Here is a 26,895-nt window from a genome sequence, read left to right as displayed (position 1 = left end):
AAACGGTTGACCGGGAATCGGTGTACACAGACGAGGAATGTCGATCAGAGATTGCTTAACTTCGTCAAAAGCTTTTTGTTCGACTTCAGTCCATCGTCACAGGTGCTTAGGACTCGGTATTTTATTTAATGGTCCCTGGATTCTAGCGATATCCTTCAAATGTCGATGATACCAATTAACTAACCCGTTGAATTGTCTAAGCCGACTGCGATCACGCGGTAGTGGGTAATGGATTATCGGCTGAATTATCTCTGGAGTCGGTCGCATCCCATGTTCATCGATGATGTACCCGAGGTACTTGACTTCTCGACATGCAAAACTATTCCTTTCGCGATTAATTTTTAATTTTGCTTCGCGTAAGACCTCAAACAAAATCGACAACAACGGAAGATGTTCATCTAGATTTTCGCTGACTACGATCCAGTCATCTAAATAAACGAAAACCTTCTCGATCCAATTATTTGGTAATTTTCGCTCGATAATAATCTCTCCTATTCGTCTCTTCAGTTTGTCCATAAGACGTTGGAATGTCGATGGCGCTCCTGTCAAACCGTAGGGCGTCCGAACCCACTCGAGCAAGCCTTTACCCTCGACAACAAAAGCGGTGTACTTTCGGCTTTCTTCTGCCATCGGTATTTGATGGAACGCATCACTCATATCCAGGGTAGAAATGATTTTCGCCTGGTATAATTGTGATGAAATTGAACCCATTTGTAGTAGAGGGTAGCCTGGTTTCTTCGTCTTCCGATTCAGAACTCTAAAATCGATACAACAATGCAAATTCCCATTTACTTTCGGAGCTACGACCGGCGAATTCGCCCAATTGCTATTACTCCAAGTAATATAACCCTTTTCTAATAATCTGTGGACTTCTTGATAAAGAAACGCGCGAATAGCCTCGCTACGTCGATAGGGCTTTTTTCGATGAGGCTCTGAATCTTGTAGTTCTATTTTGTGCTCGATTAAATCTGTGACACCCGTACATTCTTGTTCAAATTTCAAAAATTCTCGATCTAGGAATTCTTCCAACGTTTGTGTTTGATTAATCGACAATGACCTCAATTGAGGTGGAAAAACAAATTGTTGTGACAAAGGATAAGTGAAGTCGCTTCCTGCTAGCGTCCACACTTGTTTGATTGGATTGAGATAGACTTTGAATGCCAGGATAAAGTCCATCCCTAAAATAATGTCACTCGATGCCCCTGGGAGAATGCTGAACCAATGTGGTCCATATACATCCCCAACGTCGATGATAAAACACGTATCCCCATCACTCTTGACAACTGAACTATCGCCTAAACAAATTCCTGTTGTCGAAATCGAATCAGGGGTTACTTCCTTGACCTTCAGAGCTTGCACTCGTTCAAAGGCCTCGGGGTTCATATACGTTCGTTCACTACCACCGTCGATAATTCCTTTTAATTGTTGACCGAAAATCGAAATCGTTATCTCGGCTTTTACTAAATTAACCGGTTCTCTAGTTCCATTCTCATTTCGATAAATACGTCGTTATGATAGACGAGGAATTAAATGCGAGGGAATATTTTTAGGTCTCCAATCTTTCAAAGAACTAACGTTATCTTTTACCGTTTGTGTTTCGACTTGATTTGATGGTTTTTTACTAGAGATTGTCGACAAGTGCGTCACTGTATCGTCAGGCTCGTCATGAACCTCAAAATCGTCTTCTTCATACTCGGAGAGTTCACACTCATCCGAGGTCTCTTCATCGACATCTAGCAAAATAATTGATTCACCCTCAGGTTTATCGTCTCCCACGTACAATAACGATGATGATTCGACTTTGACAGGTGGACTTTCGAGTGTCTTTATCTGATTAATTTTGATTTCTGACTCGCTGTTTGTCGGGTTTGTCTGCGCAGCACGATCAACTTTCTGTTCCTCCGTTTTGCTCTTCAATTCAGTGGTCGGAGGCGATTTCACTGAGAGCTTTCTGCGTTTCCCGAAAACGTAGGACAATCTTTATTGGTATGGCCAGTTTGTCGGCAAATGTGACACACCTCCTGCCTGTCGGCAGTACAAAAGCACGAAGAGTGTCCCATCTTTCCACAGTTATAGCAGAATACTTTTGACCAGTCTCTGGGGGAATCAAATTTTCGTCTTCCTCTAGGATCGTGCTGGGCAGGCGGCCCGTTACCCTCTTTATTCTTTTGCTCGAAACTCGCGAGATTTTGTTCTAGTCGCTTTCTTACCATCGTCTGTGATTTCTCGACTTCTCGATTCTTCGATTGGTTGTGAAATGATCGTGGTTTTGACTCTATCGCGTTCAACTCGGTTGTATCGTCCTCGTCAGATAATTCGTTATGTATCGTAACGTCTTCGTCTTCTTTCTCGATCGTTTCATCTTGAATACAATTAAAATCGACTTTCGTCCTAGTAAACCTCTCCCTTTTCTGATCGACGACTTGTTTAAAAACGTCGCCACGTAGATCAGCGAATTGAAGGAAGTCGTCATAATTCTTTATTCCTAACGATAATATTTCAAATGCAATTCGAGGGTTGTATTTCTTGATGATCTGATCGATTTGGTTTTGAAACGTGGGAGGATGCAACATCCGTTCGAAAATGAAACGAGCACGATAAGTGAATTCTGCTAGAGTTTCGCCCTTTGCGACTGTTAATTCCCCGACTTCTGTGTATAAGTCCATGTCGTCCTTATGGACCGCCCAATTTTGTCTAAACGTGGTGGCAAAATCATTCCATGAGTTCCAATTCGACTAATTTATCAAATACCAATTTCTGTGGGAACCTTGAAAAATTGCGGATAAACAAGGCACGAACAAATCTTTATGTATCCCGGTGGTGTCGAGTCGGTCCATCAGGATTAACAAAAACTGATCGGGGTCTTTTTCGGTCTGGGGAAAATTTATTTTCCAGTCGCTGACTAAACGCGTGACTTTAATTCCGGTGTTCATGTCCCATAACTGACCTGTCTCTGTCGATAACGAATTGATAGGTTGACTCTCGCGGGAGTTCATTGACCTTGGGTAATTCGACGTGTATTCGTCGAGTGATAATCTACCTCTTCCCATCCTATTTTCCGTCTCGATCGTACGAAATGGAGAATACGGTAAATGAATACGTCCTTGACTGGCCCCTCTTCCACTTGGAGGTTGGTTTGTGTTAGTCTCATCGACTGTTGCCCCATGTATCCCTCCCACAGACGGGGCTGAGTCATGTGACAACGTCGCATCACCCAAATTTCCCAAATTTCTTCGATTTTCCAAATTTTCATTATTTAAATTCTCTTCATCATTTTCAGGCAATCCGCCATTATTCATTAAATTATCACCCCCTCCCCCTATTGGCTGATCAGACCTCAGAGGAGTTTCTTCATTTTCTTCTCTTATACCTTCCAAATCCTCTTCTGAACGGGAATCTCTATCAGTCCACCTATTCATATTATGACTCTCCCCGACAAAAAATTCCATAAAACGATCCATTTTAGAACTTAAACTTCCAATTTCGTCCCCAAAAGTCTCGACTCTATCTAATCTCGACTGAATAGCATTAATCGACTGTATAATATCATTCGTAATTTGATTCGGGATAGGTGGGGTTGGGGTTAATCTCAAGCCCCTTCCCCTACAACCCCTCAAAGGTGTTGGTACTCTTGCAGATATTATAGATGTGGGATTAGGTGTTGTCGCTGTTCTCGCTAATGTCTCCCCCCCTGCGCCCACCGGGGCATTCATCGCGGTTGTCCGTTCATTCGATGTATTATCGACTTGACTAGGGTCTAATGTCATCGCTCTATTTAACTGAGATATTGTAGTTCTATCTGTGGGTGGGATTCCTGTTCTATTTTTCTTAGGGGGCGGAGTTTTAAACATCGCGTATCAAATTCATAGAGGAAAATTTTACGATCAGCCAAAAATATTTCTCTAAAATTGTCTTTATCGACAATCAAATAGGACTATTCGATATTAAAAAAAAAAAAAAAATATTGACGAAAATTGAGCAATTCAAATTCCAAAAATAAATAGAATCCCTTCGACTGAGTCCCGCACCGCACCTTGACTACAGACGGACACGGTCACGGGTGTTTCCCAATCGATTGTCAATTACGATAATTTCGACAGCAAACGGACGAAATTATCGAATAAATTCAAATTCTCGTGTGGAAGAGTCGACAAATATGGTACATCAAATCAANTATATATATATATATATATATATATATATATATATATATATATATATATATATATATATATATATATATATATATATCACAATTCATTCATCAAGTATTACAGAAAAGAAAGAATTAGAGAGCGAAGGTAAAGTGATAGACGAAGAAAAGAAAGAAAGAGAAAAGATAATACTCTATAATCCTCGTCGAGGATTCTGTTGTGCAAAGGTAAACACGGGCGCTCGACAGTACCACCGAACGTCGAAATAAACGGCTTTACCGTCTCTCTCTAACACACAGGAGAAGAAAAATTTTCGAAGTAAAATTTGTCGTCACAATAATTTTTAGATAATTTTCACATAAAAAATATCCAACGTCGCCCCATGTCGAGCGCCATTGAGACAGGCCTTTCAATTTAAGCAATAAATAATCGACTAAATAAATAGATTCGACAACATTTGAAAAGCTACTAGTGAATTTCCGTTGGAAAGTTTTTAGAAATTTCCGAAATAAAACTATTTGACAGCTTCAAATACTGCGCTCTGATTGGATGAAATCCGAGTAAGAAAAATAATCAATTTTATTTTGTTTAAAATCCTGCCTACATTGTGGATTTGTCAAGGACTCTTTCCATCATGTGACCTAATTATTCGGGTCAAGTCGTAACTCATCGAAAACCGCCGAAATATATCATTTTTGCTCGTCTTGCGGGCAGCCACTCGTCGTCCGTCGTGGACAAAAGAAGTCTCTCATGGCCTGTCAAAGCCACAAGTCACTCGTCTCCTGTCGAAGGCAGAACAAGTCCCTCATCACCTATCGCAGGCATAATACGTAGTTACTCATCGTCCTTCGTGGGCATAATAAGTACATTCATCGACACTCAACGCGAGAAGTAATTCATCAAAAATCATCCCGGTTAATATGACGGAATGATGCGAAAGTTATCGAGTAAAATCATCTTGTAAATCATCGAGACAGTTTATCGTTTATATAGTAGAATCATCGAATCAGCTATCTTATGGAGTAAACTCAACATTTTATATAACTACTGAAATCAACGAAAAATCATCAGTGATTTAGTGAACATTATCAGTGAAAATTAACAGTGTAAATTCACCAGTGCTTCAATGAACATTATCAGACAATTATCAAAAACAATTATCGATACTAAAATTCAACGTGTACTTCAACAGTTCGTTTATTTATTTGTGCAGTCCATCTAAATTATTGTAAATAAATTGACTTGGCACAGGCCTCAACCACCGGTGTAATTTGTGAACAAATTCGCCCTGTACTTGTCTTACAAACAAGTTCATTTCTGCACTTTCCCCTTCCGTCGCCACCCTGGGATTCAACGAAACTTGACAGATTTTCAACATATTTCTTCTTGCGTACTTACAAGTCGATTAAAGGTCTGAAAAAATTCGGAAAAATCAAAAACATCTTAGAGTTGAAAAGACAAAATTTTGATCTATTTTTGATTGTTCAATCGTATCTTTAACTGGATCTTTTTCCCTTAAAAAAAATCTTTTTCATAAGTATAGATTGTCTACAGCAAAAGAAAAGTGAATGGAATAAAAGCGAGGAATTTTCGCATTTTTCACGGGAAATTCGTTCATGAATCATCTCTATGGGTCTGGTACTCAGTAGGTCATGAGAGGTCCCCCGCAAGTCGGCGACGGGTGGTTAATTAGTCAATTAATTAATCAATGAATTGGCGCGTTCTGGTCCAACGATTTGAGAAGACTCTGCTGACGAGGGATCCCCCGCGAGTGAGTAGTGGGTGGTCAATTCGCGGATTTCATAGCTGAATTGTTTGGGATGGGTCATAATGTTCTATTCAGATGGGGTCCCCCCTGCGAGTGGGTGGTTGATTAATTGATCAATTAATTAATTAATCGTTTAATTCCCGGGTTTCATTCACAGATTTCTCGAGCTCAACGCTCTAGGAAGCGTGTCCAGCGGGTGGGTGGTGAATGGCTAATTAGTTGATCTTGACATTCCGAGAATTTTATTCGGGGGGAACATGAGTTATCACAGCGGAGGCTTAATTTCATAAATCAACAAATGTTAATTTGAATACAATTCCAGGAAAAGATGAGAAAACTCACATCAGATCTACTCATTTCTCATATTTCTCCTTGACATTCCTGGAATTCCATTTGGGGAAAATATGAGTCATCACAGGAGAGAGTTAAGGTCATAAATCAATAAATGTTAATTTTAAAGCATTTTCAGGCAATGATGAGAAATCGTAGAGAGAAACCGCATAGAGAGTTAGTCTATCCGACGACAACAAGCATTCCAAAGAGAGTCCATACGCCAGCAACAATAGTTGAAAAATAGACTGGAATGTCTGCTGATAGACATTGAAAAAAATCATCCTGTTGAAAAGTGATATCGAAGTGTTCTACTCAAATCTCCAACAGACCAAAATTGCAAAACCAATAAGTCATGAAATTCGATGAATTCAACAGTATCAAAGAGAGCGAGCCTTTATTTGATAAAAATGTCTGAATTAAAGTCAGAAAAGTTGTACTTTATCACTGCAGTTTGAAAAAATTTCTCTCCGAAAACGAAGTTCGAATGTTTGATAATGCCGAACCACAAGTGAAGAATATTCGGGAGTTGTAAACATATTGATGCAAATGGCTCATTTGTTATCTGAGGATGAAATTACTCTGATCAATATAACTTATACGATATCAATGTTTTTCATTTCCATCCCTCTTGTGAATTACAATCAGTCTATGAACATACATCGAAGAGAAAAGTAGTTTTTCGGTGAGTGTCGTGATCTATACTTGTTCTACCATGAAAGTTAATCCGATCAACATTATCCGACTTCTAATGGCAACATTTGAAGTTCTCAATCTTGCTGAAACACCCGTGAACAACGAGGAACGTGAATTAGCAGACACGTTCAAAAGGATATTGATTCAATCAATGGAGGAATATCATGGAGTTGGAATGATCTAAGAAACATCCCTGGATTGGAAGAGCTTTATAAAGATATCGAAATGATAGCGGTCGAGGATAAAGAATTTCAACCACATACAGAAGAATCACCTGACAGTTGTTCGGAGAATGAGGAACGTGTAGATTTCGAATATAAAAAGAATGCCGTCGACTTCTGGAGAAACGGAAAAAAGAAGAAGAATTTCTCTATAGAAACTGTTTCCCATCGATTCAGGAAGGTGAAATCGCGCAGACAGTTACGACACTGGGCGAATCAAATCAATAAAGAAGGGACATACATGGAGAAGTTGAAACGCATTTCGGAGTACACATTAAAGGATATGAAGAATGCTATCGATGCAGGTTTGATCGTCCACGATACTGACCTCCGAAGGTGGGCCCTGCAAGCCCGGAAGGAAATCGGCTCCGAAGACGTTCGTTTTACAGCTTCGTCCAGGTGGTTGCATTATTTCAAACGAGCACACCGCATAACATCCCAGAAGATTAACAAATTCATCACCAGAAAAACATTAGAGATTCGGGAAGAGTTACAAAAAGAAGCGTACGAATTCCTCCTGAAAGTTAAGTCTTATTGGCATACGTATGGCCCAGAAAACATTTATAATACTGATCAAAGTGGTTTCCAATTGGAAATTCACTCAGGGCGAACGTTAGTTGAAGAAGGTACTAAACAAGTAGCGTGCGTCGTACAATCGATAACTTCAATGACCGATAGTTATACAGTACAATCTCTGATTTCTGCTTATGGAAAATTACTTTCACCTCTCTTCCTGGTTTTGAATGAACCTTCTGGAACTTTCGGTCCAATAGTGGAGCAAAATCTCTTCAAACCTGCGAATGTGTTCATCACCGCTTCAAAATCGGGAAAACTTACTTCACGTATGACAATATTTAAGACCTAACAAACATGATATATTCTATACAATAATTAGGATTATCATCTAGTATTTGATTTTTCAGAGTATTTCAGAACCTGGTTGAAGGAAGTCTTTTTCCCAAACGTGGGTCCTAGAAGTCTACTGTTAATCGATTCCTGGAACGTACACTGTCCTCAAGTCGTGAAAGAAATTACTCCTCCGGATAAAGAATTATTAACTATGTTGATACCAAAGGGCACTACTGGAAAAATTCAACCCTTTGATGATATGGTTTTAGGATATGGAAGAATTATGTTCGTCATTTTTCGGATAGTGTCGTCCTAATGGACTATGATATTAATTTACATTTGCGGAACAATATCATAAAGTTACAGTCTTTAGTCCATAATCAATTATCATCACCAAGGTATCAAAATTTATTTCATTATGCTTGGTTTCAGAGTGGTTACATTTCTAAAAAACCAGATGAATTCGAAAATCCTGTCGATTTTGCATTTGGGCAATCATCTCATCCGCACTATGATATTGAAGGCTGTTCCAATATTCCAGTAGTCAGGTGCTCATGGTACAAAAAATCACTTTGTTTGCTGCATTTTTTGAAGAATATCATTTTTGTACGCATTACATCCCCTAATACTATCTATACTGTAGATTGATCCCAACAGAAAGTATGCTGCTTGAAAACATAATACTAGAAGGAATAAATGGTCTGAGCTTCTATAATAATATCAATGTATATTCTGAATTCCATCATTTGGGGGATTACTACCATCATTGTTTCCTTTCCATATCGGATCTCCATTCAATCCTTAACATTCAGTTCGGACTATGGTACTTTGATACAAGTAGATGGATAATTAAAAGGTTGTAATTCATATATAACTAGCAATGGACATTTTCATGGGTTCAAATTTCGATGATTCTTAGTATTCTTTACTCTTTTAACCCCTCACGTACGGGGCCTTTCTGCTACCAAGTCTACAACACGGTCAATACTCTTCGCATCCCATATTTTCTGATGAATGAAAAATTATAAATAAAATATATAATGGAAGCTACCTTCCCAATGGTGTTAGTCCGATTGTATTATCTGCCATAGTTTCGGAAATATTCAATTTTGAAAAAAGTCGTGCGTTTTTGCATTGGTCGGTATAACATACCGGTGAACATTCTGTTCACTAATATAATTAAAAGTAACTCCCAGAAAGGTTATTTAGCCTCCAAGTGTTACTTCCAGAGACTCATCACTCATCTTTTTTATATGTACAAAAAAATCGAAGACTTGTATATAATAAAAAAAAAGCATTTTAATTTCAATTTTAATTTGGAGAAAAGAAACGTAGGATGTGCTTTGAATTGTCTCAGGTTTTCGAACGAAATGTGGTTCGTAAAATTCTCATCGATATTTTTTCTCCCTTATTAAAAAAAATCCCCCCCCCCTCTCAAAGGTAGTAAACCTCCCCAACACCACTCCTGGATCCTGTCCCAATGGTTTCCCTGATCATTAGCCGTAAGCTTCATTTTGTACAGGAAAAAGTTTGAAATTTCACAATTCACGAAAAATCTATTTTTTAAGTATTAAATTTCGATTAAAAAAAAAACAGGTATTCTGTATTTTTTTCTACTTTTCCAAATGGAATTTATCCCATGGGATTTCCATCAAAAGTTTTTTTTCTATGAGAAAAATGAATTTTCACAAGGGTAGTTTACCCTCCATATTGCAGCCCCCGGAGACGGTTCTAATTCGCATTTTCATCATTCCTTGTGACCTTCATGATACACTGCGAAAGAGTTGTTCAAAAAGCTTCCTTATGTGTGCAATCGAAAAATGACCCCGAGAGGTGGTCAACTTCAGAGAGCACTTTCACCCCCTGATACTCAATATGGGCAGCTAAAAAAAAATAAGTGTCCCTTCGTTTTGGGTACTCTATAACATATTTAAGTTTCATCGAAATCGGAGGGGGACACCTGCGTAGTGTTCCTTGCCAGTGGGATAGAAATGTCAAAGCAGCCTCCATTATCCACCAAACTTAATGTCTCTTGAACACCCAGCCAGCATTTTCCATCGCAATGCTTTGACTCGGTTGTAAGTGGAGACCGCGATGAAATTTGAAATTCCCTAAATTTTGCTGGAATTAAACTTAAAGCTTTTGGTACTTCTTGGGGGTCGATGAAAAGTAATATTGAAGCCGCTACCGGAGATTTTCGCCACGCAGAAGGGGTCATAATGGATGAAAAACGGTTTGAACGTTCAAAACGGTCCAAGTGGCTCGTTTTTTAATCGATTGACTTGAAATTTGGTTTACAGATAGTTTTTATATACCCAAGTATAGCTATGCATGGATTATACAGAATATTAGTTTTTAGTATATATCTGGATTGTTTTCTCCCTCATGATATACCCGAAAATCATGAAAAATATCAAATATTCATTTACATATAGTCTCTTTGAAGCATAATTTTTTTTAGATTTTTATATCAAGTCCTGCCACATCGCGAGCCCTCAAGTCTCCTGAACGCAAAAATAGTATTAGAAATCTAGATTTAATAGGTCAGAACTTATTCACTATTCCATTTTACAATTTTACTTTCGGTATCATGAAAGGTTGAATTATTCTACCATTTTAGAATGCTCCAGCTTTGTATGATGGTTATCTTTTGCTCTGCTGTTTCGACACTTCAGTGGCTCTTTGCTTTCGTTCCATTTTTCTTGTGAATTTCTGTGACGTGATTATCTGTTGATTTGCATTACGTGATACCCTCCTATGGTCTTGTTGATGAAACATTTTCTTGGAGTAAGAACTGAGTTTTCTGTTCTTGATGCTAGCTCTTCGTTGCTAAGAATGAAGACAATCCATATTGAATCTAGCAACTCCATTCGTTACAGAAATTCGTATTTTTTTCAATGACGTGAATACATGCTTCAGACAATTTCTCCATATGACAGAGTTTAGAGACGCGTTAGCGTTTTGTGTTCCCCCTCTCGTACATCGTTGAAGAAGTTCGTCACCAGACAATCATGTATACAGTAGCTGAATAGCTTTGACAACATCTACATTCAACTTGATCGACATCTGCTTGTGATTCTCAGGTGGTTGTTGTCGTGCTCTGTGTTTATTGTACAAACACCATGAATTTTCACCTATGGGGCAGTCTTCATGGTTAGGCTTCTTATCAGTTGATGAGCAATGTTTCAGTGACGCGAAAATACCTTTCCCCATAGCACCAATATCTGGCCGAATGGCAACAACTGCATTCCGGTAGAAATTTCCAAGAGCTGTTATAGTGGGTGCCGTCAACATCCCTGTGCCCCGTCCCCCCAAATTAGTCCCTTTCTTCGAAACTTCACATAAATTAGTGAGCCCTGTGAATGCACGTTTAGGACCGTGGTTAATGCACTCCGCCTTGACGATATTTGTCGTTCCATAAGGTTCCAGTTTCTTCAGATGACTGACAGTGTTAGAGTCACCGTCTGACAACATAACTGTATAGTGGAACTCTGCTTCCTTAACGGATCGAAGCCGCAGTCTTTCCGCTGCCGTAACTTCCATCGATCCCGAAGAACCCTGATAGTTGACACTACACTCTTCATATTTTTGGTGATCCTTCTGCCAGAATGCAAACTCAGGAGTGTCAGCACCAAGTTCATCCTCAAAAATTGTAGAAAGATGATAATATTTTGACAAAATTTCGAAATCCACTACCAACCCTGTGAGGATATCTATCACGATACCTATCCCGGACAATGAGGTATGGCCTCGCTTATGCCATGTACCATCGTAGCTGACGCCGATATCTACCACCGAGTCCTTCAATGTTGAATCCAACGCAATGTGAGCTCGTCGCTCTGCTAAACGCGATTCAGAGAGAAGCCTTTGCTTGAGAATGGCATACTCTTCATCCGATTGAGCTATGTGATTTCTGTAGGCAGATTCTCGCGTCATATTCGTATTCACAATTGCACCAAAAGTTTTTATTGCAGTGTTTCCCATACCATATCAAGAAAATGCATCTACCATTCTGGGATTGATTTCATAAGTAGCTCTTTGAGAAGTGCCGGGAATCATCGCACTAGTCTAAGACTCTCCAAGAGAATTTTCACAAGTCAAACACCATCAATTTCATTGTCACACCTGCCGTGTCTACAATTTGAATTTGCGCAGCTTTTGTAGTGCAAAAATCATAGCGAATATTCTCGAGCAATTTAGGTAGAGCAGATTGTTGAATGAAGAAAAACTGACGATCAGGATTATTTTCAGTGGAAATTTCTCTCGTCGATTCAAAATCTTTGAATTTTTCGCACAGGTCCCCGGTATATCACTGACATTATGCAATTTAGATTCACATTCTCCCATCATTTTGGCAGATGATGGACCTGCATCTTCCTTGAAATCATTTATGTCGGAAAACCGAATGGCATTCAGATATAGAATTATCGAATAAAATATCTGTGAATTCATAATTCTTCCAAATGAAAGCACCCGTGATGACGCTGCTTGAAACACATTAAACTTTTTTCTTCCATTATTTTCTTGCTGACATTCTCCAGACTGTGATTCTGATTCATCTGTAGCACAGACGTTGGAGTCAACTTTACTGGAAACACTATCACTTCCAGTGGAAGAATTGATACTGGTGGTAGTTTCTTTGTGATATTTACTCTGAAAACCTTCTCTGACGTTCTCATCGGAAGTTGGGTTAGAATCCACTTCACTCTTATTTTGACAACGAGTTTCAGCAGCACCTTCAGCTCGACGTTTCTGTTCTCTCCTACGGAATTTTACTTCACAATTATTGATGAATTTTTTACCCATTATATGCTGTAAACTTTACAAAACCTGCAAGAACTGAGGGGAAGATATACAAATCCATTGATTTTGAATGATTCCTTGATGAAATAGCTCAATAGATCAAATACCGGAAAATGGCGTCAGTGAGAAGAATTAGAGCGCGAAATTTGAATTTATTCACTGGTATTTCCACGAAAACTTGATTGTAATCGGAAGCACCAAATATAATATCGATGAAATGTGTGGCTAAGTTTACCGTATCAAAAGAATCAGTCCAAAACATAGTTCTGTGATTCGAAAATATCATCAATCATGTTGAAATTGAAATAATTTTTTTTTTCATCTTAAAAAATTTGTGCCTTAAAGAAACTATATTTATATGAATATTTGACATATTTCAAAATTTTTGGGTATATCACGAAAGAGAAAAAAAATCAGATATATATTAGGTGTATGATTTATTTCTCGGCCCCTAGATTAAGTTGTTTAGAAAACCTATTTGAATTGAACAATTTTCCCGCAAAAAAGTGCGTTTTGTAGTCCGATCAACACAACCTCAAAATCATAGTAAATAAAAATGTCGTTCGACAAGTAGCACTTGAAACACTCCCTTCTTTTCACCTTCTAACTTGGACAAACTGCTGCAGAAACACAAGAAATGATGTTTTTTTCGGCCTTGAGAGAAAGAGCTGTATATTATAGCACATGTAAAAAGTGGTTTAAAAAATGTCGGGCTGTAAATTTCGATCTCGAGGATGAAGAACATCCTGGGGAACCAAAAAAAGTTGAGGACGAGGAGTTTGACAACCTACTCAATGAAAATCCCTGTCAAACACAACAGCAGCTTGCTGATACTCTCGGAGTGACTCAATCAGCTAGTTCGAGGCGTTTAAAAAGAATTGGGAGGATATTGAGGGAAGGTCATTGGGTACCCCATCATCTTACCTCAGAAAACAAAAGTCGACGCTGTGAAATTTGCCTTGTGCCTACTGACCAGATTCAAACAAAAAGACTTTTTAGATAAAATTGTGACTGGGGATGACAAGTAGATATTTTACGACAATCCTAAGAGGTAAAAATCGTGGGTTTATCTGAGGAAGCCGTGAACGAGTACTGCAAAACCGAAAATTCATGGGAACAAATTGTTGTTGGATGTTTGGTGGGATTCCAAAGGTGTAATCTATTGTGAGATACTCGAACAGGGGGAAACCGTCACTACTAAACGTTATCAGGACCAACTGGTGAAATTGAGTGATGCTGTTGAGTAAAAGAGACCTTTTACTGGTAGTGGTACGAGGCAAGTAATTTTGCTGCAGGACAACGCGCCGCCACACACAGCAAAAGAACCCCTGGAAGTTATCTCCACGTTGGGCTGGGAAATTCTCCTACATGCGGCGTATTCTCCAGACCTTGCGCCTTCTGACTATCACCTTTTTCAGACGCTACAACATCACCTGGTGAATACCCAGTTCCAATCTCCTGAAGAAGTCCAACAGGGCATTGATGACTTCATCCAGTCAAAACCACCATTTTCTTTCTGAGCCGGAATCCGACAATTACCCGATAGATGGGAGAAATGCATGCAAAGTGACGGCAATTATTCGCAAGATTAGATCTGTAATCATTTTTCTATAAATAAGTGTCAAAATTTTCGAAAAAAGGCCGAGAATTAAGTCATACACCTAATACTAAAAATCAATAGTTTAAAAATTCCTGCATAGCTATATTTAGGTATATAAAAACTATGTGTGTACCAAATTTAAGCTCTATCGATTGATAAATGAGGCACTTGAACCATTTTGAATGTTCAACCCATTTTTTATCCGTTTTGACCCCTTCTACGTGGCGAAAAACTTCGGTGGCGGCTTCAATATTACTTTTTATCGACTCCCAATAGTACCAAAAGCTTTAAGCTTAGTCGTATCAAAATCCACGCATTTTCAAATTTCACCGCGGTCTCCCCTTATTGAAACGAGATTTTTCATGTGAGTAGGGATACCCACATTCTTGACTTTATCAATCTCAATAGCATTAATCTCATATCTAATCACTTGAAACAGATGACAAAGCGCGTTATTCACAAATTTCGTAAGAGTCGCCTTCGCGTCATCAGATTTTAGTAGTCTACCAGTCATGTGCAAATGACTTTTGCGTGATAAAATGCAGAGGCCCCGATTTTGTACGGTAATACAAATTTCGTCACTATTATCGAGTCCTGTCGAAGCATATGGTTGATGTGCACGAATCTCGTAGTGGGCAATGGATTCTTCAAATGCCGGGGGGATTTGAATATTCAGGCTTTGTTCCATGGTGTTCAAGATGAGATACTAAAGTTCAAGACTAAGATACTAAAGTTCCTTTATTCCTAACTCAAAGTTTAACGGTTACTTTCGATAAAAGAATTAAAATGAATTCAATAATGAGCTACATTGGTAATGAACTCCCGAGGCGAGTGTATTCCCGGTTTTTATCCAAAATCGTGGCACACTTGCCTCGATTCACATGTGCATTCGTATTACAAAACGTTCTCGTGTTGTAATACGATGCTGAATCAGTAAACACCTAATTTTCTAATGATTATGCCATCGAATAATCTGGATCACAGCATTCCTCCCGGCCAGAGAAGAAAATTCCTATACTTGGAATTTTCTCGCTTTTGTTCACAACAGAAATATCAATTTGTACATTTTTACATTTTTGTTATTTTTATACTTTCCCCATTAATTTCATGGACTGATCTAGTTAGTCGATACCAACAGCAGAGTGCCAATACTGTAATGACAAGGAGTAATGTCGTTATACTAGAGATTATTGATACAGGGTGTGAAAGGAATTCTGGCATGGCATAGAACGTCGAATTCGCCTCCAGACATTTTTCTTCTTATTCCAGCTCTACTTGTAGTCCCTGCAGCTCCTTGACATTTCGTACTACACTGCGGAGGTGGACATCTTTAAGATTCAGTTGTCCCTCTCTCAGGTAGTTGCTCGTGCAAGTTCATCTTCGGATGAATGTGCAGATCGAGGCGCACTCCTGATGATTTGCGTCCTCTGATCGTGAAATCTGCGGCGATTATCTCACAAAGGTTATCAATCTGAAGGATCCCTGTCCCGTCTAGGATGCTCCTATTCCCCTTCTGGCCCCTTTTTTTATCTCGAGAGACAAATTGAAACTGACTCGAGTCTCAATTTAATCCCAGATTTCCTTTGAGACTTGAACGGAACTTGAAAATTCCGAGAGAAAATTGGAATTTTTGAGGGATATAATTCTCGGTTTCTCCCGAGATTTAGAAGGGATGAACGTGTTCATACAATTTGTCTCTCGAGATCAAAAAATGGGATTCGTTGAGTGCCAATTTAGTCTTGCATTTCTACCGACCCTTGAAATAGACTTGAATCTACCGAAACGAAATTATCCCCTCTAAATCTCGGGAGAAATCCAAAATGATGTGCGCCAAAAATCCCAATTTTCTCTCAGTATTTTCAAGTTCTATTCAGGTCTAGAAGGAAATCTGGGATTAAATTGAGACTCGAGTCAGGTTCAATTTGTCTCTCGAGATAAAAGAATGAGATTCTTCAAGTCCCAATTTAGTCTCGAATTTGTCTCGACACTTGAAAAAGACTCGAATGTATCGAAACGAAATTATTCCTTCTAAATCTCGGGAAAAATTCAAAATTTCGTCCGCCAAAAATCCCAACTTTCTCTCGGTATTTTCAAGTTCTATTCAGGTCTCGAAAGAAATTTGGGATTAAATTAAGACCGTCTCCCACAAATATCCCTCTTTAGTTCTGAATCGATCCGAAGTTTCTCCAAATGTCAAAATTGGGGGACTTTGCGCCTGGGAGACTTTGACGACCACCCCCCTCTGCACTCCCTTCTCGCTACCTGGATTTATTCGAAATCGTTGGGTAGTTGAGTCTGCTGATCATCTGAGACACGAGTGATCAAACCGATAAATGTCCTCAATCGGTTGACGTGAACCTTAACCTCCTTGTTCTTCTTACCGGAACGAATGGTGTAGTTCACATCTGAATTTTTCTCCGTGATCTCATAAGATTCGAGCCACGGTTGCATCAGTTTTTTGGACCTTCCATATCGCACGACTTCATTCTTCAACAGAACTCTGTCACCAACGCAGAAGTCCTTATCCTCAGCGTCCTCATCATACTGCTTCTTTGCAGTCTCGTTTGAGGCGTTCAACTTTTCCTTCACAACTTCATGCGACGCGCCGAGTCGTTCAGGCAACGCCTGTGCATAATCATCGTACGAGTACGTGGGCCGCGGCGGCTGCTTAATGGACGTCGGTAACTCAGCGCGCCTCTCGTACAGTAGCACGAATGGTGTTCGTTTCGTGGCGGTATGCGGCGTTGTATTGTATGAAAACGTCGCATAAGGCAACCATCGACCCCAGTCACCTTGATCCTCATCGATGAAGCTTCGTAGATATTCGGCTAGCATGCAATAAGACCTCGTAAGTGCACCATTCCTTTAAGGATGGTACGCCGTTGTTTGAATCTTTTTTATTTTAAGAAGACGACAGACATATTTGAAAATTTCACTTGTGAAATTCTTACCCTGATCTGTCAGCAGTTTGGAAGGTGTTCCATGTTCACAAATAATTTTTTCAGCGAATGCTTTCGCCACCGTGTTTGCTTCTTGATCGGGAATCGGGATAGCTTTGCTGAATTTCGTCAAAGCATCCTGGAATGTCAAGATATATTTCTTCCCGTCATCAGTTACTGGTAGTAGACCAACAATGTCCATTGCACACTGCTCGAATCCCGTCACTGAAGTCTCTCCAATCTGAATAGGAACCTTCGTCGTTTTACCCAATTTATTTAGCTGGCATTTCTTGCAGTTTGCAACATATTTCTCTGTCATTCTTTATACCCTTCCATTTGTATTTCAGCTTCATTTTCTCGTGCATTCGTTGCACGCCAGGATGTCCACCAAAAGGTGTATCATGATATTCCCTCATTATCGTTGGAATATCTTCTGCCTCTGGAGTGATTTTCTCCTCAGATGTTTCAAAACTCTCGGTTTCAATAATATCGCTTTCGGCATCCATCCTTCCCTGCTGCGCTTGAGTTATGACATGAATTCAACTTAAAGCGTCAGCATTTGTATTCAACTTCCCCGGCTTGTGAACAACTTCAAACTCGTACTCCTCCAATTTGATTCTCCAATGAATGAGACGTGACCTCGGGTCCGTGACGTTGAAGATCCACGTCAAGGGCCGATGATCTGTTACGATGACGAATCTTGTCCCATTCAAATAGGGTCTGAAATCTTGCACGGCTCATACGATAGCCAGGAGTTCCTTCTCAGTTGTAGAATAATTAATTTCAGCTTTATTTATCGTTCTGCTGGCGTAAGCGATTGGCAAATTGCTTCCGATTTCCCCCTGCGACAGAACAGCTCAAAGTGCCTTGTTTGATGCATCCGTTGTTAGCACAAATGGTTTCTTGAAGTCTGGATAGTGCTATATTGGAGCGGTAATGAGTTCTTCCTTCAAACTCTCGAAAGCCATACGTTCTCTCTCTCCCTATATCCAATTCGCTCCCTTCTTCAGCAAGTCCGTGAGAGGCTTGGCGATTTTCGAAAAGTTTCGAATAAACTTTCTGTAATAGCCCGCCAACCCCAGGAAAGACATGACCTCTTTCGGCGTTTGAGGCACGGGAAAATTTTTCACTGCTTCTATTTTACTTGGATCAGCCTTGACCCTCGCGTTGATGATCACATGACCCAAATAGATGACTTCTTTCCATAAAAAGTTACACTTATCTGGCTGTAACCTTAAGTTAGCCTTTTTCAACCGCTCTATCACCTCTCGTAGACGGTTGTTGTGCTCCTCCAGACTCACTCCAAAAACTACGATATCATCGAGATATACGAAGCATTTGATTCCTTGAATTCCAGCCAAGACTGAGTTCATCAGTCTCTGAAATGTTGCAGGGCCTCCTTTTACACCGAAGGGCAATCGGTTAAATTCATAATGTTCGAACGGCATCGAGAAACCTGTTTTGCACTTGTCCTCCTCCTTCACTGGTACCTGATGAAAACCTGAAGTCAAATCCAGTGTGGTGAAATACTTCGCATTCCCCAGCTGATCCAGAATATTGTAAATATTCGGCAGTGGGTATGAGTCACCGATATTGATTTCATTCAATTTACGAAAGTCAACAACAACTCGTAACTTGACTTTCTCTGACGCCTCGGGTTTCTTTGGAACCACAAGTAAGGGTGCCTTCCATTGGCTGTTACTTGGACGAATCACCCCGTTTCTCAGCATCTCTTTTACTTGACAATCCACCTCTTCCTTCTGAGACTGCGGCAATTGATGCAGTCGAACATTCACAGGGGCTGCCCCTGGAACAATAGGGATAGAATGTTCCAAGTCGTTTTTGACACCGAAAGAATCCCCTTGAAGTTGTACGATGTTATTGAACTCATCCAGCATCTCCAGAAGACTCTCCCTTTCTAAACGATTCAGATGAGACAGCCTCAAATTTTCATGAAGGAGACTTATTCGATCTCGTCTCCCTCCATTCCCTCGTCCCACAAACATCAGCATTATTGGCTCAGCCGTGGGTAATTCCTCAAGCTCCACAACCAACACGTTCAAAAATACGTCATTTTCGGTAGTATTCATGATACAAGCGATTGCACGGCCGTCACGTGGCTTCGTGAGGCATTTACCCAGAAACACGCCCGGCTGCAATTGTCTCTTATGCACAATCCCACTTTTCGTACTCAGCGTCATCGCCCAAGCTGGAGTTTCCCTTCTAGCCTTTATGAAAATTGGTTTCTCAGGTGGAAAAAGTTGCAAACGTGCCATTGATTACAACACACCTCCCAGGTTCAACAGATGTAACTAAATTCCGAGACTGGAAAAAATCCTCTCCAAGGACCCCTCCAAAGCATGGGAAATTATCAGGAACAACATGGAATACATGTCCTAATTCCTCTCCGACCATCTTCAAATAAATCTCAACTTTCTCAAGTGTCTCCACATCTTCATTGGAAATTCCACGTAGCGTCCTCCCCTCGGCCTGTACCTCCACATCTCCCCTCAATTCTCCCGTTTTTATGATGGATATAGGAGCCCCAGAATCTGCCAGGAACATTATTGGTTGGTTGAGCTCATCCACTGACAAGATTAGATGATTTTTCGTCTTCGAAGGCTCTGGAGACATGATTTTATGTTTCCTGGAAGTGGGAATCGTAGGGCTCTGCTGATTTTGCTGGCCATCATCTCCAACTTCATCAACTTGCATCATCGCAATCTGAATTGCCCCCATTGGCAATACAGAGTCCCCTTTCGGTGCGCCTTTATTGTTGTTATGATTTTTCCTCGTGGTATTGTCACTATTTGTATTGACCCGCTTCGCACCGTCACTTTTCTCCTTCACCTGCAGCTCCGCGTTGTCAGGAATTCCACATTGTTTTTTCAACTTATAACACGAGGTTATATCATGCCCCGGAGTATGGCAAAATTTGCACACCACCCCATAAGCGTTGATACTGCGCCGATCTGATACAGGTAAACTAGATTTTCTCTGCGTTTTGCAATCTCTGGCGTGATGCCCTCCTTGACCACAAGCGAAAAATCCTGTCCCCAGGCATAGTCGCCCTGATTGACGATTTCCCCCCTGAGAACGCCTGGAACCGCCTCCAGACCCTCCTCCAAAGTTTCCTCCAGCACCCCCTCCAGAGCCCTTGGAGGCTCCATGAAACCCTGGCATAGTCTTCTCCAACTCAACTGCTCTTAGACAAGCTTCATGCAACGTCTTGTAATTATTTGCTCTAACCAAAATCTGAATCTGATCACGCAAACCCCGCTCGAAATAAGCCTTGGCTAAAGTTAAAAGGTCTTTCCTGGCTCCCATTTTCTTCTTATCTTCCAAGTCATTAGCTAGTAGACTTTGTATTCCCTCGATTAAATCAAGAGTGACTCGTTCAGCTCTGGCTGCAAACTTGCTGACGTCTGCATCATGTCGCTGTTGCAGGTCATTGAACTCCGCATGCAATTCCACGTGTGACTTCGTTTTGCCGAATATCGCCTCTAACTCCGTTTTCAATTCGTCAAAACTCTCTATCGTTTTATGTTTCAGTTGCACAAATGCTTTACCAGTTAATTTATTCTTCAAAATTGTTTTGAGGAGTGTAGAATGTAACTCAGGCTGTTGCAATTCCTTTGCGCCCTCACATGACCCGAAAAAAGGAATTAAATCGTCAGTACTCTCGCCGTTGAATGAATGTACTAACTGCAGAGCACCCTTCAGGTCGATAAGCCCCCTCTGAGAGTGATCATTACTAGTGCCAACATTATTGTTAGGAGGATTATTTTCCCCAGCTGCGTCACAACTGCGACACATCTCCGCCCAAGCCTTCTGCAGCTCGTTCTCCAATCGTTTCCGCTCCTGAGCCTCCTCCTTTATCCTCTCTTGCGCACTCTCCAACATTTTCAACATCTCCGCCGCTAGCAGATCATTCCTATTTCCCCTGATGACGTCCTGAGTGTCCAGGTTACAAATACCCGAGAAATCTGGTTCTCGTATAATCGCCTGTCCCCGCGGCGGTGGGGTAAAATAACCCAAGATGAAGGATCCCCCAGTACCGAGAACGGAGTATACACCAGCGTGCTATACTTCTCCCTTTGAATCATACCATCTGCTCCAGGCGAGACTGGCTGCTGCGGAGGTGGCGGTGCCGGTCGCATAGGCGTGCCGTCCCCAGCCTGTGGCCGAACTAACGATTTCGCCACCGCGACTATTGGACGTCGGTAAAAATTTATATATAAATAGAAATATTTTCGCGATCTTTTGTGTTTTTGAAAGGATCGGATAAAAGGTTTCAGAACACCGAACGACAAGTCTATGTGAGTTAAATAACCCCTCAGAATAGCAGAGTTTATGATGGTAACAGATAAACAGCACATTCGGCACATCATTTTATACGAATTCCAACAAGGAAAAAATGGTTCTAAAGCACGGGAATCAATATGTAGTTTTCTTGGTGCCAACGTTGTGTCTTATGAAACGTGTAATTATTGGTACAAACGTCTTAGAAGTGGTGATTTCGATCTTAGTGACCAGCCGCGCCCTGGATAGCCTCGAAAGTTTGAGGTTGCGGAATGGCAAGCTTTACTTGATGAAGAATCAATGTAAACGCAACAAGAGCTTGCAGCTCAGTTAGGAGTCATCCAAACAACTATTTCCGAGCGTTTGTACCAAATGAGGAAAATTCAAAAACTTGAAAGGTGGGTCCCACATGTATTGACCGAACACAACCTAGGTCAACGTATGAAGACGTACCTTTCACTGCTTGTCCGGCAACAAAAGAAGGACTTCTTGTGGACAGTTGTGACGGGTGATGGAAAGCATATTTTTTACAAGAATCCCAAACGAAAAAAGTCAGGGGTAGATCCCGGGCAACCCAGTACATCGATGCCGAAACAGAATATCCACTTAAAGAAGATTATCCTATGTATCTGGTGGGATATGAAGGGTGTGCTTTATTACGAACTCCTGGAAACTAGTCAGATGGTGTGTAAAGGATTTTTGCCGGTGCTCCACCAGCAAATATCCCAAACTATTTTGGGCATCTCCTCTATCACTCAATTAAGTCGGGCGCCAGCTGGATTTTCACGGAAAATCCAACGGTAAACCGGCCTCAGAGGATAACTCGTCTACCCTGAAGACTTTTCGTGGCGGGGCGAACAATGCCGAGCCAACATCAGCGTAAAACGATAGAGTGGGGGAGGTTCACCATACTAGAAGTATTTCACTCGATCGATCCTCGTCTTTTCAGCGGAGAGACTTCGACTAAACGTATCTTCCAGGAGCCATTCGTCCATGTATCTTTCGCCGAGGATGTTTCCATTCCTCTGAGGTATTCCTTTCCTCTCCAGAGTGGCTCAACTCTGGAGAAGTCGACTATCACTTGCGAATCCTTCTCACTCCTCGGAGCGCCGAACACTGAGAGGCACATGCGACACAGGTATGCGGAGGCTTGTTCTCACCCACCTGTGCCCACCCCGACTCAACCTCAATGCTCGGTAAAAGGACTATCATCGCGGGCCAACACCCAGAGTACTCGTCGTGGAGGTACGCGCGGTCGGGCCTCCAGGAGTCGGCCTAACTCCCGGCCCATGGATCCATGCCAACACCACTTCATTCGTCCGAAGTGATGGATCCCTGAGAACATGGAATTAAAATACTCCACGTCCTCAAAGTAATCCGATCCTTCTGTTTGGGACGCCGAAGCGTCCCATTCTCTCGCTGTTCCGGACCTTGTCCTCACAACGGACCCCCATAATCCATAATGGACTAATGCCACTTACAACCGTCGTCGAGGACCGGACGATTTACATCCGCTCGACTCCAGTGCCTGTCACCGACTGTCTCGAAATCTACTAGGGCCTTCTCCCTCTAGTCTGAACATCTCAGCGGCGGTGGGTCATCCGTTACCCCACCACCACCAATCAGCTCGACGGCAATCGAGGGGGCGCTAGTCCTCTCACCTAGCCGTTGGTCCCTAGTCTAAGTCAATAGCGCCTCTAGAATCGCCCGGTTGGAACGCCAGTACGTTGGCCCGTTTCCCCCAAATACAGCTGGGCGAGTTTCTAGATAAAGCGACAGGGTATTGACAGCCTGTCTATAATGTTCAGAAACATGGTTTCACCCAAACCACACCTCTTGGCATTATTTGATTGGTCTATTCACCTCATGTGAAGTTCACTTGATCCGCCGTTCGATGTTACTCTCATCTCTCGCTCAGCTTCTTCAGCTGGCGTTAGATGTCACTCTCTCTCTCTCTCTATTCTCACTCTAACCATTCTTGACTCATTGGTTTTCGTGTTGGTAAAACAGTTTACCGTAACGAGAAACACTCGTTACACACCTCCCTCCTAAGGAGAGGTTTCGACCCGAAACCTATACTTTTATACTGCGCATGACTGCGCATGACTGCGTTGGCTGGCGAGCTGGTGACCAAAATGTTTGATGAGATGCCTGGTTCGGGGAATTAATTGTGCGGATGGATGAGTTGGAGTCGGATTACGGGGAGTGGGATGAGTAGAACCAAGAAATGAGCGGAACACGTGCACGTGGTCACAAAACACCGTATAATTGTTCAATGTTTATAGTTATTTACACTGTCACAATAAATAGAGTCACTGAGCATACAGTAAATAATGAGCCGACTAATTCCTTGAATTAATAATAATTGAGCTGACCCGAGTCATTAGAAAAGAGCAGTACAATAAAAGAAGTGTCTCTAACTGGATCCCGGAAACGAATGAGAGAGAGACACGGGCTTACAGGTGCCACGTGCCCTAATTCCATGGAAACATGACCTAATTTAATATAGATCATATGGTAATTTAGAGCGGTCCAGGAAGTGGCGCCTCAGGTGCTGGAATTAATAACCCCCAGTCATCTGAGGTAAGCGCGTCAGGTGTGCGTGAGTGGGGAGAGAATGGATGAGCCTTGCGTGCGTTAGTGTGAGGGACCTGTCAGCTGACAGGATTTCCAACATTCTCCCCGGCCGTCGGCAACTGTAAAGTTGTTGACGCAACCATAATGAGTAGAGCCATGGTGAGCTGAAACAAAAAACAAAATTCAAAACGCTCTTTGATGAGCTGTTGGAGCTTGTCACCCATGAGTGAGTCCGTGAGACCGTCCGGAAGGTGCGCTGGCTAGGCATGGCAGCATCCTAGACGTCGGGGGTCGTAAATCCCTTCTGCGTTGGCTGCTGTCATTCTCACGTTGAACCCCGTCGGTTGGTCAGGGTCGTAAATCCGTCGAAGTTGACGAAGTCCAACGGTGAGAAGCCGGTGAGCTATCCTGGTTCAATTCCCCTGAAGGTGAGATGGGCAAGAGGACGAGCTTGGCGATTGGCCTTGTCAGCGTCGTCTGAGCAGTCCTGATGGTGACTACCCTGGTGAGTCCGTCCGATCCTGGGTGCAGAGCGGTCACTCGGGCGAGAGGCCACTTCGCTGGCGGGAATCTCTCGTCCGTGAGTAGAACCAGTGAGCCGATCTGTATCTGATGAGTCGGATGGTGCCACTTGGATATTGCTTGAAGACGTTGTAGATATCCTGTGGACCACCTCTTCCAGAATCCTTGAAGCTTCTGCTGAATGAGCTGCCATCTAGAGAGCCTTGAGACGTTGAGTTGCTCTAAAGATGGCTCTGGAAGAGTCGTGGGAGCCTGACCGATGAGAAAATGCCCTGGTGTCAAGGCTGAACAGTCATCAGGATCATCCGTGAGCGGTTCCAGTGGTCGTGAGTTGAGCACTGCCTCGATTTGAGCGAGCAAAGTGGTGAGTTCCTCAAAAGTGAGCAGATCCTCTCCGATCGTCCGGGTGAGATGGAACTTCACCGACTTCACCGCCGCTTCCCATTTCCCTCCAAAGTGCGGAGCACCTGGAGGATTGAAGGACCACTGAGTCCCATCATTGATGAGGAGCTGTGCGAGCTGTCTTGATTGAGCTGATCCTGACGAGAAGAGCTTCTTTAGTTCCTTGTCAGCGCCAAGGAAATTGGTCCCACAGTCACTGAACAAGGAATGAGCGATCCCACGCCGACTTGAAAAGCGTCTATACGCCGCGATGAACCCCTCGGCTGAGTAGTCTGACACGACCTCGAGATGGACCGCTGAGGTGGTCATGCAGACAAAGATAGCCAACCAGCCTTTGTACGACTTGTGTCCCCGCCCTTTCCAGGACCGTAGAGACACTGGGCCGGCATAGTCGATCCCAGTGTTGAGAAAGGCTCGAGCGGGAGTGAGTCTGGCTGGTGGCAACTGGCCCATGAGCTGTTGAGCGCGTACTCCACGTTGGCGAGTGCAGTTAACGCACTTGAGGATGAAGGAGCGTACTGGTGCTCGACCTCCGAGTATCCAGTAGCTACTTCTGAGCTGCCTGAGGGTGAGCTGTGTGCCTCCGTGGAGTGTCCTTAGATGAGCCTGTCCGATGAGTAGCTGAGCCAGTTGAGATTCCTTCGGAATAATCACTTGGTTCCGGCTCTCCGGGCCTATGTGAGCAAACTTGAGCCGTCCTCCTATCCTCAATACCCCTTGGCGATCGATGAAGGGTGTGAGCTTGGTGAGGGGGTGGGATTTGCTGAACCTTTCCCCTCGTGAGATCGCTCTGAGTTGATCCTTGAAGTGAGCTGCCTGCGTGAGTTTGATCCAGAGGATGCGAGCCTCTTCAAGATCACCAAGAGTGAGCGGGTATCGAAGAGAAGAGTTGGGGGTTTTCCTGAGCCGAGCTATGAATCGTCGACAGATTGCTGTGACCCTGAGCAGTCGGTTGAACGATGAGAATCTGTCGACGAGATTCCAGAGCGCGATTGGATGAGCTTTTACATGTAGGAGAACTCCTGGCTTTTCCTCGAGGTCTGCGCTGAGGTCTTTTTGCAGAGCGTGAGTTGGCTATGATGAGCAGTTTTGATGAAGCCATGGTGGCCCTTTCCACCAGAGCTTATGAGATACCAGTTGGTGCGCTGATAGACCTCGAGATGCACAGTCTGCAGGATTCTCCTTGCCCGGTACCAATCTCCAATGAGCCTGCTGAGTGAGCTCCTGGATGAGTGCCACCCGATTTTTCACGAACTCCTTCCATCTTGAGGAGTGTGAGCTGATCCACGTGAGCGTGACCGATGAGTCGGTCCAGAGATAGGTGGTGGCGTTCGTGAGATTGAGTTGGTCCTTGACGTACTTAGTCAGTTTGGCCAGGAGGAGAGCCGCAGTGAGTTCTAGTCGTGGGATTGTCAGCCGTTTGAGCGGTGCGACCTTCGTTTTTGAGCAAACCAATGTGAGTTGTGATTTTCCCTTGTTGAGAACCTTGAGATAGATCACGACTGACATCGCCACTTGTGATGCGTCGGAAAAACCGTGTACTTTGACGACGGAATCCGTGAGCAGTCCAAGCCACCAAGGTATGGTGATCTCTGATAACTGTGTGAGCTCCTCCCTGAATTGGCTCCATCGTTGAGCAGATGTCTGGGAAACTGGTTCGTCCCATCCCAGTTTCTCGATCCATAGAGCCTGGAGCAATATCTTCGCTCGTATGACCACTGGCGCTAGGAAA

The 26,895-nt window shown here is 42.4% G+C and overlaps 1 protein-coding gene across 1 annotated transcript; it reads right to left on the bottom strand.

Annotated features, from left to right (window-relative positions):
- Positions 1–24,587: 24,587 nt before the first annotated feature.
- On the bottom strand, positions 24,588–26,672 carry LOC107042263. The gene is made up of 2 exons (XM_015263261.1): positions 26,298–26,672; positions 24,588–26,237 (listed from the first exon to the last, which is right to left on the bottom strand). Exons 1-2 carry the CDS (start codon positions 26,670–26,672, stop codon positions 24,588–24,590), a joined length of 2,025 nt encoding a protein of 674 aa, XP_015118747.1.
- Positions 26,673–26,895: the final 223 nt, after the last annotated feature.

The sequence above is a fragment of the Diachasma alloeum genome, unplaced genomic scaffold (assembly GCF_001412515.2).
Source record: "Diachasma alloeum isolate Michigan unplaced genomic scaffold, Dall2.0 Dall_scaffold_00431, whole genome shotgun sequence".
Classification (NCBI taxonomy): Eukaryota; Metazoa; Arthropoda; class Insecta; order Hymenoptera; family Braconidae; genus Diachasma; species Diachasma alloeum.
This window is presented reverse-complemented; position numbering and strand designations above follow the sequence as displayed.